The 14061-nt window shown below is 34.0% G+C and overlaps 2 protein-coding genes across 3 annotated transcripts; one reads left to right on the top strand and one right to left on the bottom strand.

Annotated features, from left to right (window-relative positions):
- The first annotated feature begins 4456 nt into the window (after positions 1-4456).
- LOC127087919 (cytochrome P450 711A1) lies at positions 4457-9674 on the top strand. Its single transcript, XM_051028837.1, has 5 exons — positions 4457-4768; positions 7711-7863; positions 8163-8931; positions 9015-9110; positions 9182-9674. The coding sequence occupies exons 1-5, from the start codon at positions 4530-4532 to the stop codon at positions 9527-9529; spliced, it is 1605 nt and encodes a 534-aa protein (XP_050884794.1). The 5' UTR covers positions 4457-4529; the 3' UTR covers positions 9530-9674.
- On the bottom strand, positions 9664-12144 carry LOC127087920 (protein IQ-DOMAIN 6). 2 transcript variants are annotated; one of them, XM_051028838.1, is made up of 5 exons: positions 11719-12144; positions 11368-11616; positions 11027-11254; positions 10819-10932; positions 9664-10607 (listed from the first exon to the last, which is right to left on the bottom strand). In XM_051028838.1, exons 1-5 carry the CDS (start codon positions 11782-11784, stop codon positions 9924-9926), a joined length of 1341 nt encoding a protein of 446 aa, XP_050884795.1. In that variant the 5' UTR covers positions 11785-12144; the 3' UTR covers positions 9664-9923. The 2 variants fall into 2 exon arrangements, with proteins under 2 accessions (XP_050884795.1, XP_050884796.1); XM_051028839.1 differs by having other exon boundaries at positions 9664-10604; positions 11719-12135.
- Positions 12145-14061: the final 1917 nt, after the last annotated feature.

The following is a 14061-nucleotide window of genomic DNA, read 5'->3' as shown; positions in this document are numbered from 1 at the left end:
AAGCAGTTAGTGTCGTCCTCTTAAGGGATGTGAATTCCGCTCAAAGTTATGTATACTTTATCTATAAAGCTTTGGTTGGACCTGAAACACGTTAATAGAATATTGAGAAGGTGGCATTCATGTTGGTGATTGCGTCTAGGAAATTATAGTGTTAGTTTCTTGCACATGCCATTATGCTCCGTACCGACCTACCATTAAAGCAAGTACCCCATTGGTCAAATTTGGTTGGGCGGATAACCATGTGATCTATCAAAGTTTCTAAGTTTGACATCTCTTTTGAACCTATGAAAGCTATGAAGGCACAATTGTTTGCATACTTCATAGAGGAAATGATTTCGAGTGCATCAGAGCCAGCCCATAACTAGGTCATGTTCACGGACGGTTCATCCAAAAGATGGGGAAGTGGAGCCGATCTAATTTTAGAGAATGAAGATGGTTGGTAATCAAAGTAAGTTTTGAATTCTCTATTACCAATAACCAGGCCGAGTATGGAACTTTCATTGCAGGCCTTACATTGGCCGCCGAAATGGGGGAGGAAAATAATAAGTTGCAAACAGATTCCCAGATGGTGGTGTTGCAGGTCAAAAGAGATGCTCAAACCAAAGACCCATTTCTATACGATATGTCACATTGGCCAAAGAAAGAATAGAAAAGTTTAAATCCTTCAAAATTTTGCACGTCTTAAGGGAGCAGGCATCTTTTCCAAACTCGCAAGCACCAGAGCCTCTAGTGTGAATCATTTTTTCATCCAAGAAACATTGGGGAACCCAATCATCGAAACTTTCTAGGAAATGATGATGGCCATATAAGACACCTCACAACCTTCTTGGACACCACCCATTGCAATATATATTGAGTATAGAAGACTTGCCATTGATTTAGCTAAAATAGGTCTCGTTAAGAGGGGAGCATGATCGTATTCCATGATAAAAGGAACTTTGTATATAAGAGTCCTATAAACCCCTCTACTAAAATGCCTCGAAGGGGAAGATATTGCCTACGCACTTGCTGAGGTGTACGAAGGGATAGCCAGACAACACTTGGGAGCCTAGTCTCTAGCTAATAATGTCCGCAGGGTTGAGTATTATTGGTCGTCCATGGTCCAAGGCACAAAGGTTATGTGAAAATATATGGTTGGTTCTAAGGACATAGATATATTCACAATGCCCATCCATCCAAATTGCACATGTTAATGTCGCAGTGTAATTTCTCTTAATGGGACATGGACATCCTTTGTATTTTTCCTTTGACCCCAGGCGTTAGAATTCCTGGTTCTACCGATATACTATTTTACAAAGTGGGTTGAAATATAAGCTTTTGTTATGATCATTGCGGCCAATATTTTGAAGTTATTCAAGTGAAACATCTTGGATAAATATGGAACCTCTCAATTTATTGTGACGGATAATGGGACACGGTTCACAAAAAGAACTTGAAGAATCTATTGTAAGACTTGAATGTCGTACAACATTTCACATTAGACGAACACCCTTAGACCAACATGCAAGAAGAGGCTGGGAATCAGGTCATGTTGAAGGGATTGAAGGGAAGGCTTGAATCATCTAAAGTGAACTATGAAGAGGGTCTCCCATGTGTTTGTTGGGTCTATAAGACTATGCCCTTTCGACTCACTTATGGGGTTGAAGTCGTCATTCCTGTCGAAATAGGAGGATTAGGCTGAAGGACAACGCACTTTTTACCAGAAGAAGGTAATGCATAAGTTATCAAAGATGAGGTATACCTTTTGAAATATAGAAGAGCTTCAACCTCCCTCATGAGCACCTTCGCAAAGGAAGTAACCTCAGCCAAATACAAAAAGAAAGTCTGACCTTGAAAGTTCCAACCTAGAGACCTCGTACTAAGACGAGTCGACCTTGGAAAGTTTATGGATAATAAATTGCTAGTTTTTTATTTCCCTCTCTCTCTCTCTCTCTCTCTCTCTCTCTCTCTCTCTCTCTCTCTCTATATATATATATATATATATATATATATATATATATATATATATATATATATATATATATATATATATATATATATATATATATATATATATATATATATATATATATATATATATATATATATATATATATATATATATATATAGAGAGAGAGAGAGAGAGAGAGAGAGAGAGAGAGAGAGAGAGAGAGAGAGAGAGAGAGAGAGAGAGAAAGAATGTTCCAAATAGAGGCAACAAGTTTTAGATTCAATTTCATTTCACTCTTCTTTCTCACATACTAACTTGAGTGTTAGAGTGCTAAGCTTGCATGCCCCCACTCCACTGCATTAGAGGCTAAGATCCATCATCACCGCCGCACCTACACTCATTTATGGTTCTAGAACGGAACAGGTACTGAACAACATCAACAGATGATATGAGGCTTTAACGCTTTTTTCGAAACATGTTCTCCCAATTGTCATGAAAAATATAATGTTGGTAATTAAGCAAAAAATGGTCTCGAAAGTCGAGGAGTTCCCTAACCTCTTTATCACTATGATCCTGGCCGTTTACCGACCTAAATAAATTAATAAAGAGGCAAGTCATTTGTTCCCCTCGATCAACCTCAGTAGAATCTGAATTTGTCCTAGGATGTATGGGAGAAATGGGTCTGACATCTACACCTATAATAACGTGACAACATAGTTCATCCCTTTGATTCCTTCAGCAAATTCATCTATACTTCCACTAGAATGGAAACTCGAAGGTTTTCTACCACCTTCAATAACCACCACCAGAGCCAAAACTATCGCTAAGAACAATAAGGTTTGCAATAGCTTGGTTAACTTCTAAAGGATTGAAATTTGGCATTTTTGGGTTTACTATTCTAGTGGATAATGAAGCATCACTCTCATAATCACCATGAGGTATATCTATAAAATGTGCAAGTTCATCTCCTACACTGACCATGACTAATACAAGGAAATTAAAGTTATAAATTATAAACAAGAAGGAGAAAAATGGTACATGAAAAGTTGATAGTTGAAGAAATGGTTAGGACAAAGGGTGGTTCTAAAGGTGTGATAAATCATAAAATGCAAAATATGAAGAACAAGTAAAGAGACTAATAAATATGGGAGTCACCGGAGCCTGGGGAGAAAAATCATAGTTTGTAGATAGAAGAGAAAGGTTGCATTCTGTGCTGAGAGTAAAAGGTGGATTTGAAGATTGAGCGACATTTATATAGTGAGGCAAGTTAGGCGAATCAATGGTCCAAAATAAAAGAAAATAGGAAAATGAAAGAACAAACAATTTGATTTTATCTCGAATTTACAATGACACTCAAGTGCACTTAAGCATCTTAGAGGCAAGCGTTACACCTTAGTCTATGGATCTATGATCACATGTTAAAAAGATCATGTGAAACATCTCGATGACGATACTAGCATTTAATGCGCCTGATTACAAGATTACTCACATAGGCTCCCAAGTCGTTTCCAATTCTTTAAGCAATGAACCTGATGCAAAGAACCAGTCCAATTTCTAAGAGGCCTAATCATCAATTCAAATTTCATCCTTCCAAATGACGAGGGTACATTGCTACTGCACTCTATAGTCCCATATTTGATCCATGCCATGGATCTCTAACCACAGTTGGATACCATCTCACGATCTCCTGCATTCCACACTTGGAAGCAAAGGACATCTCATACCGATTATAACCATAACTCACTCTATCCTTTTTAGACTCATTCACAAACTTATGTGTTAGAATGCTAACTTATAGGTCCACCCTCGCACAACCGTACATGAAACCTGCTCCACCACACAAAGACTTCACTTCATCGTTTCACAAAACATTTCTGATTCCTTGAATGGAACAAATCTAAAAATATTGTTTTATTTTCTTATTCAAAATAATAAAATAAAATAATAATTAATTCTACTTTAATTAATTCAAAAATCTCTATTTTTCTTCTTTTTTAAATGATCAGGAGTAATACTTTTATTATATTATTCTTATAAATGTTCAATGTATTTATCATCAATATAAATATAAATAGAAAATATTAGTGAAATAATAAATTAAATATAAATATAAAATTTAAATAACTCAATTATTATAAAATTTTCTTTTTAAACTCTTTTATAGAAAAAAAAACTTTTTTTAATTTCATTAAATATCTGATGTATCAGATGCATTAGATATTTAATAAATTACAAAAATATTTAGAGAGTAGAAGAATAGCTCTTCTTCACCCTTGGTTCAACACCCATAAGTGTAGAAACACACATGCATGAGGCGTAGGTATCTTTTCAAGGCAAAGTGACTTGTGATACTCCATTATTTTTGTCTTCCCATGAATACTACCATATTATTGATTTGATTATTACACATTAATAATTGGAATAAATTATGGAAGTGGATTGGATTGGGTACAAGGGTATCTAATTCTGATATATCATCATCACATAAGGACAAAATTAATAAAAAGTCCATTTACATCCATTTTCTCTATATAAGCTATAAGGAGTAGGGTGAAACTAGAGTACCTACCTAGCCTTCAATAAGCAAAGTTTGTGTTTATGATGGATTTGGAATGGTGGTTTTCAATTCGAATTAGTAGTGTTTCTTTGGGTTCAACAATGTTTACACTATTGAGTTTAGTTGGAGGGTGGTTGATTTATCTGTATGGGCCATATTGGAGAGTCAGAAAGGTTCCAGGCCCACCATCTCTGCCGTTGGTAGGACATCTTCATTTGCTTGCTAAACATGGTCCGGATGTTTTCTCAATACTTGCCAACCAATATGGTCCAATCTACAGGTTTCATTTTTATCATATCGCAATTATAATTATTTATTTATTTATTTAATAATATTAATCAGAGAAGGGTATAAAAGATGAGTTGAGAAATTGTAATATAAATAAAAATTTATATTATTATAATTCAATTGTCTTTTTTATTATATAAAGGGCCCAGCTGAGCACAAGCTTTATATGCTTTCAGACTATATTTTATTAAAAATAAAATATTTTATGTCTTTGTCCATTTTCTTTTTCGTCAACGCCGGTTCGATTTATTATAATAAGCTGATAGCTTTCTTTTTTGATTGTTTTTTTTATTAATAACATTGTTGAATGATCTACCAAGGATTTTTTTTTGTCTTGACTCTCGCATTAATCTAAAAAATATATACGTCCCATCTATAACATTAAGATTTGTGAATATATTTTGTTTTTAGTTCTTAATAAAAAAAATAATTTTTATGATTATCTTATAAGAAAATGAGAATCTTATAAAAGAAATAAGATATGTAGTTACAGTGTAAAATAATTTTATATTGTAAAATTAATAACTATCATATATTTGATCACATCAAACTGAAGTTTTTAAGTTAATAATATAACATATGATATGCTGATGAATTGATAGTGTAAAATTATTTTATACTTTTAGTATATATAAGTTAAACTCTTTTAAAAATGATTCCTTCCGTTATTTTTTAACTGTCATTTTTAAGTAAAAAAATTATTTCTTTTTAATTGTTGCTTTCAAAATTCAAGTAAAATTAATTGTTATTTTGTCAAAAAAATTTATAATTATTTATTAAAAAAAATTTTAAAAAAAAATAAAGATATTACAGATAAAAAGACCAAATAGTGAATTTGCTTAGCAATATTTAGGAAAAAAATAATTTTTAAATATACTAAATAATCAAAAATATTAATTATTTAATATATTTTAAAACTAATTTTTTTTATAATAAGGATCAAAAAACATATATTGTAACAACACCTAAATCTTATTTTTAGGTGAGATAGGAAATCTTACTTTAGGCGAGATAGGGTGCATGGATTGTTATTTTAAGTATTATATTTTTTATCCAATTCATTAATTTTTTTAAGATTTTTTAATAATTTATCTTATAATTTTTATTAAGAATGTATATAGTTAAGTCAATACACAAAATCCAGTCAAATCTGTTAAAAAAAAATTTTAAAGTAGGTTGAATTGGATAATTTGGTGGATATGTGTTTTAAAATTAAAAAACCCATTAAAAAAATTTAAATTTTGGATAAAATCAGACTCAAAACTAAAAAAATTCACTAATCCACTAATCAAATATTTATTATTATAATTTTAATGATTTTGATGAATATTAACTTAGTTGTTTCAATTTTAGTCTTTTAACATTTATTATTTTAATAAATCATGACTTTAATTAATTTTGAATGTTTCACTATTTAGTTATTTTGTTGTTAATGTAATTTTATGTTATGCAATTTTAATTTATTATTAGTATTTTATAATAATTTTATTAATTAATGATATAATTTATTATTTTATGATGCTAAAAGATAATAATTAATTTATTTAAATAAAATAAAATTATTCAATAATTTTTATGAAAAATATGATGAGTTATTTAATATTAATAAAAAAATGTATTTGGGTACTCGACTATCCAATTCAATCCAACTTAAAAATTAATGGATTTGTTCAAGCTGATTGATTGATATAACGAGAGTTTATTTTAACTCACCCAAACTAGAATATTCTATATAGATTGAATATTGAATTTGTTTAAACCCAACCAAAATCGGCTCACGTTCACCCTTAGTTTTTGTTATTTTCTTTTTCCATTTAAACTTCTTTTCTTTTTAGCACCTCTTCTTATATCAAAATTTCTAAATCTTCTCTTTAATATTGTTATTTTTAATTTTATCTCATTTAATCTTATCATATATTTAATATAACACTCTCATCTCTACTACACATATTTTATTTATGTGTTAATTTTAAACTTATTAATATTTTATTTTATACAATATTATTTTTCTTATTATTATTCAATAAAAAAAATTCTTTAACATGTGTCACATAAAATACATAAATTTTCTTCCATTTCAACCATTTAATTTAAATGTATTGAAATTAAATAGTCTCAAAAGTTTTATGTAACATAATTTCTCACTCAATCATCAATTACCGTTATTGTTAGATTGAAGTTAATAGTTAGATTGAACCCATGAGTTGACAATTGTATGCATGAATCTATGATGAAAAAAAATAAGAAATAAAAAAATAAAAACATAAGTAAAAAATTATATATACACCTAGACTAATCATGCATTTAAATTTAGGGTTTAGCTAACTTGTGTCCTTGGGCACAAGTTAAGGTTACTACTATAAAAAAAATTGTGTGGAATAAAACAAAAATTTAAATTTCAAAAAATCAAATGCACGCACTCCAAAAAAATATTTCTATAAGTGTATCATTAACTTGTGTCCTTGGGACACATGTTAGCATTAGCCTTAAATTTATTTTCTTAGCAAATGTTAGTATATTTCTTCACACCAAAAGGCAACAAAAAAAAAAGGAGCCATGGAAAGAACTAAAAAGCCTAGTATCATTATTGCTATTCCAAATCATACAATTTTGAATAATTAGAGTGTTTGTGATCATCATCTTAATCATCATATTCTGAACTCATCTGATGAATCATTAATTTACTGAAAAATACATTATTGTTTCTAAAAAATGAAAAAAAAATGAATGTAATTAAAAGGTGGCTTTAGCCTTTAAGTTGCTGCAATATCAATAATGATACCATAAAAAGTTCAACAGTAAAAATAATCAAAGAAAGAGGAGAGTAAAATAATGCTTTTTTCATTACACTTTTTATTTATGAAATTAAACTTAAATTTAATTTTTCTTCTCTTCATGGTCATTAATAATTTTTCCCATTATTTATTAGTGCAGATTTCACATGGGAAGACAACCACTAATAATAGTAGCAGATGCAGAACTGTGTAAAGAAGTAGGAATCAAAAAATTCAAAGACATTTCAAACAGAAGCACTCCTTCTCCCATTAAAGCTTCTCCACTTCACCAAAAGGGTCTCTTCTTCACCAAGTAACCTTTCATATTCCATAATGTTTTCTGTTTTGTTCTTGTCATGTTACAGAATAAAATCGACAATCGACAAGCACATAGAATCACATGAAATGAGGTTTCATAGTATATGATTTTTTACATTTTTCTCAGTGGACTAGCCACTAAGTTTGAATATTACTTTACCTTTTTCTGTTAGTGGCAAGAAACTTGAGTCAGAATCATATATGTCTTCTATAAGGTAGTACTACATTATTTGTCGGCAGATGTTTACAATGTTTTTTCTAACAGTTTCATGCCACTTTGATTTTCATCTGCAGGGATTCACAATGGGCTACATTGAGAAACACGATTTTATCGGTATATCAACCGTCACATCTATCAAGATTAGTGCCAACAATGCAATCATTCATAGAATCTGCCACTCAAAATCTTGACTCAGAGAATGAAGATGTTGTCTTTTCTAATTTGTCGCTTAAACTCGCGACCGACGTGATTGGACAAGCAGCGTTCGGTGTCAACTTTGGTCTCTCTGAGCCTCATTCTGTTTGCAACGAAATCAAGAATGTTGGTGATAATGAAGTAACGGATTTTATCAATCAACACATATACTCGACAACTCAACTTAAGATGGATTTGTCGGGTTCGTTCTCAATCATACTTGGTTTACTTGTTCCGATTCTTCAAGAACCGTTTAGACAGATTTTGAAGCGAATACCGGGCACTATGGACTGGAAAATCGAGCGTACTAACAAAAAACTAGGCGGACGTCTTGATGAGATTGTGGAAAAGAGAATGAAAGATAGAACGCGTAGTTCGAAGGATTTCTTGTCGCTTATACTAAATGCTAGAGAATCAAAAGCTGTTTCGGAGAATGTGTTCACATCTGAATATATCAGTGCTGTTACTTATGAACACTTGCTCGCTGGCTCTGCAACCACTTCCTTTACGTTGTCTTCTGTAGTCTATTTGGTTGCTGCGCATCCAGAAGTCGAGAAAAAAATGGTTGAAGAGATTGATAGGTTTGGTTCAATAGACCAGATACCGACTTCTCAAGATCTTCATGACAAGTTCCCTTATCTTGATCAGGTAGTTACGTTGAATGAACATCCTTAAAACTCTCTAGAGTGTATCGAAATTAACTCTTATAATGTTCTATTTATTTAATGCAGGTGATCAAAGAGGCAATGAGGATTTACATCGTATCGCCATTAGTTGCAAGAGAAACATCGAATGAAGTTGAAATCGGAGGTTACCATCTTCCAAAGGTAAAACATGTTTCTTTTTGCATGATCATCAATGCTTCAAATCGGTTGCTGATGTAGTTTTGTGCGAACAGGGAACTTGGGTTTGGTTAGCACTTGGTGTTCTAGCGAAAGATCCGAAAAACTTTTCAGAGCCAGAAAAGTTTAAACCAGAAAGGTTTGATCCTAACTGTGAAGAGATGAAGAGAAGGCACCCTTATGCTTTCATACCATTCGGAATCGGTCCTCGGGCTTGCATCGGTCAGAAATTTTCCCTTCAAGAGATTAAGCTTTCGCTCATTCATTTATACAGAAAATACTTGTTTCGGCATTCACCGAACATGGAAACCCCTTTAGAACTTGAATATGGCATAGTCCTTAACTTCAAGCATGGTGTCAAGCTTAGAGTCGTAAAAAGAACAAATTCGAAGGTCGAGGGATGAGATATAAACTAATATTAGAAATAAGTATTATGAGATAATGTAATGAATAATCATGTCATATACCAAATAATGTAAGTTTATGAAAGGATACTGGTTTGTTAGCTTTTAAATAGTCAAAAATAAGATGAAAAATATTGTTGACAAAGTGTGATTTTCCCATAAATTGACGACGATTCATACAGAAAACTCTCCGGACCGAGTATTAATCAAAACTCACAAATGAACAATTATACAAATGGAGGACAAGAACATAAGCTAGATCTGGTTCTTCTTGAAGCTAGCTAGTTAACTAACTCGGACTAAAATACAACAGACAACAAGATGTTGAACTTCTTGAAAAACGAATAAATAAAGTGATCTTGAGCATCCATGGAGCTGTTTCAGTTTCCTTTTTTCACCGCGGCCTCACCGAGCTTTTATCCATGGAAGTTGGTAGATGAAGTGGCCTAGAAAAGTTGAGTGAATGGTCAGAAGCAGCTATACTTCTAGAATCTCCATTAGAGAAACCTGCAGCCCTCCTCATAAACTGAAACTCGTCCATTGACTGTTGCCTTTGAGCTCTGCTATACATTGGATTATTGCCCGATTTCAGCTTCGCCTTGGTTGATTGCGTTAGGTTCATGTAATTTGGCCTAGTGTTGTTACCACTATCCTCAGTCCTTTCGTAAGTGTTCCCTGACATTGGTGTTGCGGATGTACAAATAGAAGACGATGCAGAACTTTCATCATACCGAAACTCGGAACTTGGACTTGAAGACGAACGAGTAGCTTGTCCGATGTGGGGAGGAGGCTTCGCGGAAATCCTTGTTGTAACATTGTTCTTCTTGATATTGACCGAGCATGGTTTTGAATTAGAGCTTACAAAGGGATCCGCGAATTTCTTCGGAGGCGGTGGAGGTGTTTTATCTAAGCTTTCAGCATGGGATTGTTCCATCAATCTTGTCTCCCAAGGCTTGGCTGCCATCCATCTTTCCAACCAACTCCATCCCCCGTTAGCTTTGTTCATCTCGGGATTCTTGAGAGAGGAAAACGAGGCGGTTGTTTGTGAATTAGAGCTTGAAGTTGGCCTGCATTGCTGCTAAAAATCTCAAAAATGTAAGCATCTAAACTAACAATATTTCCGATGATTCATGAATTTGAAAACCCTCAGTGACATTAGTTTCTTCTAACAAACAATTTCAGAGACTAAACCGATCGATCTAAAAGGACTAATATGTTAAACGAAAAACATTTTCAAGGACTAAATTGTGATTTACTTAACCTAATTTGTTACTAACTTAATTTCTTACCTTCTGAGCAAGAGAGTATGCAAGTGCTCTCTCTCTTTTGAAAGCTCCTTCTTGCCTCATTTGAATCTTCGATTTCACATCTTCCAATGTTCCAATACTATCACACCACCCTTCCTGCACATACACACACACACAGAAAAGACACTTGTTAAACACCACCAAAACTAAAAATCTTGTAAACTTCCCATTGTCGACTCATGATACAAACCTCAGCATCCTTCAAAAGTTCAAGCTTTGTCCGCCGCTCATTGAGCATATTCTGCACGGCTTGTCCCTCCATCGACATCCTCACTCGACGAGCCCTCACTCGAGCCTGAACACGAACCAACGCCTGCATGCACCTCAATGTCACTGCAGCTTGCTTCCTCACTTGCCTACCCCTAACTAGTGCTTGAATCCTCACCACCGCCTTCAAAGCCCTCAAAGCCCTCCTTGCCTGCACTCACAAACAACAAACAACCCTTACATTCATTACAAACATAGTCCCTTCCAAGAAAACAGTTGAACAATACACATAAACCCTAAAATAGATTGAAAAAAAGTGAATACCAAGAAGGCGCGGAAGGTAGTTTGAATTCTTATAGCAGCCCATTCTTGCCTAACGAGTCTAAAATCCTTAGGTTGAGCTCTAACAACGGTGGCTACTGCGGCGGTGTAAGCTTCTGCTGCAGTTGGAGATTCAGAACCTTCAGAAACTGCTTTGTGATGGTTGTTACCTTTAAAGCCTTTCCAGGAACCGTTATCACCAGATGAACTTCTCCATAACCTCCATTTCTTACTCTTGACACCCTCCTTCACCTTCAAACATTAACCAAAAAAAGTCAAACAGAAAAGTCAAACTATATGCAATGTTGGTAACAAGTACAACTACCAAGTAGTAGTAGTAGTAGAAGAACTTACATGTTCATCTTTGTCGTGTTTTTTGAGTCCGATTAACGCTTTCACCCATTTTCCAGAAGCACCCATGAGTTTAGGTTGAGAATGTGGTGAATGACTGATAGATTTTGTCTTTGAATGAAGTGTAATAAAGTGGAGAGATAGAGAGAGAGAGAGAAAAAGAATGGTTTGTTTGGAATCGTGGATTGGTGGGTGTTTTGGAGATTTGAAATTCAAAAAACGTGCAACGGACAAAGGAAGTGAAATAAGGTTGTGGTTGTGTGGTGTGGGACCGCAGGTTGTTGTGTTAGAAGTGGATCTGCCACGTCAGGTTAGGCGGTTTAAATTTTGAGTTTGTGGGGTCCATCAGAGTGGTGGGGTGATGATAATAATGAACAAATGTAAAGTGTATGAAAAGGAACGAAACGTTATGGTTTTGGGTGGAAAAAGTGAGATAGGTACGGGGAGAAAAGAGAGAGAAAGTTTGGGGAGGATAGAGAAAATGATGGTAGTATGGGACAAGAGGATCTAGCATGTTTTTACGAACAAAAAGCACGGTGGAATTGAGATCTACCGCTCTTTTATTACTGACGCGGCATGCACAATTCCAGATTTCCAAGATAATTATCAATGCCCTTTTCATAACCACACAAAAACATTTTTTTTTAAATAATCATTTTTTTTATATAACCATTTTAGATGTACTCGGCACTCTAACTGATATATGCAGGATTTTTTACTAATATAACCCAAGTTTTTAAATTATTTCCCAAAATAACCCAAGTTTCAAATAATTTCCCAATCTACCCCACCTTTAATAGGGAGGCGCCAATTGGATTGGCGCCCCCTCTTAAAAATTACAAGGAGGCGCCAATTGGATTGGCTAGGGCACCTGCCCTAGCCAATCCAATTGGCGCCTGTGTGTATTTTTTAAGAGGGGGCGCCAATCCAATTGGCGACTCCCTTAAAAAAGCCTCAAATGAAAAAACTTCCAACATGAAAGTTGTAGATCTTTTCAAAACAATGAATTTGGATATAAATTTTGCAACATTTGGATTTTTTTTGAGAAAGTTATGGGCAGTTGAAGTTGGACTTCTGAGTTTTTCAACTGTTGTCTGACCTATAATGTTTTGTATTATTGCATGTGTTTCTTTTACGAATATGAATTTTTGTCCAACATAACATTTGAAGTAGACATCTTAAATTTTGCAATGCACTTGGTCCCACCTCAAAATAATTAAAAATGAGTGAGTTAGGTATCTGCGAACTTGACCCAAAATTAGGGTTTCTGTCAGAATGACCTATAATGTTCTGAAATTAATGATGAGCTTCCAAGTTTCAAATGGATTTTTGATGAACATGAAAGTTGTTCATATGGCGACTGTTGTTAAAACTTGAATGGAGGCGCCAATTGGATTGGCTAGGGCAGGTGCCCTAGCTTAGGGTAGGTGCCCTAGCCAATCCAATTGGCGCCTATGTGTATGTTTTAAAAGGAGGCGCCAACTCAATTGCCGAGTCCATCATAAAATGCCTTTTTTGTATTATAAATAGATGCGTTGTGTGACCTATTGTTCCACAACTCAAATAATCATTTGGCTATCATGTTTGGTGTTCGTCGCCGATACGGTAAGGTGATTTATGCGAGAGACAAACCTCAATTGGTGATGCTGTTTTGGAACATCACCACGTTAGATCAACTGAAGAGGGAGCTGGTTCGATGGTTAGACGGGAAGATACCAGAAGGGGAAAAAATCAGAAGTATTGAGAGACTTGACAGTATCTTTGGTTGGGTGCGAATGAGGACTGATAAGGATGCTAGGGAAATGATGTTCGGTCGAGACGACATTAATTTGATTGTTGTAATCAGTTAGAATTAATTATGTTTTCAGATATTTTGTACTGATGTTGGTTATGAAACTCGTTGTAACAAGAACTTAATGATATATAATGATTGATTGTTACAGAAATACAATGTTACAAAAAGCATAAGATGTAGATACAATGTTACAAATAGCTTAAGATCTAGATATCATATTACAATAAGCTTAAGATCTAGATGATGCTCCTAGATTGGGACAGTTGTTTTTGTTGTGTCCTGGTTGACGACAGATACTACATAATCTTATCATTTTATCTGTGGAATCCATCTCTGTTCTTATACGTGTGCTGTTTGGCCTTCCTTTCTTCTTTCTACGCATCTCTTCATTGTGCCAAACAATATCTCCTTCATATGGAGGCCAGTAATCCTCCATGGGTAGTACTGAAAAGCCTCGACTATATACATTCATGATGGTGTTGGCCTTGTACACATCAGATAAATAGGTGTTAGCGTCTTGACGAGTATAAGCGCATGCTGCAATGACATGG

The sequence above is a fragment of the Lathyrus oleraceus genome, chromosome 5 (assembly GCF_024323335.1).
Source record: "Lathyrus oleraceus cultivar Zhongwan6 chromosome 5, CAAS_Psat_ZW6_1.0, whole genome shotgun sequence".
In the NCBI taxonomy this organism is placed as follows: domain Eukaryota; kingdom Viridiplantae; phylum Streptophyta; class Magnoliopsida; order Fabales; family Fabaceae; genus Lathyrus; species Lathyrus oleraceus.
This window is presented reverse-complemented; position numbering and strand designations above follow the sequence as displayed.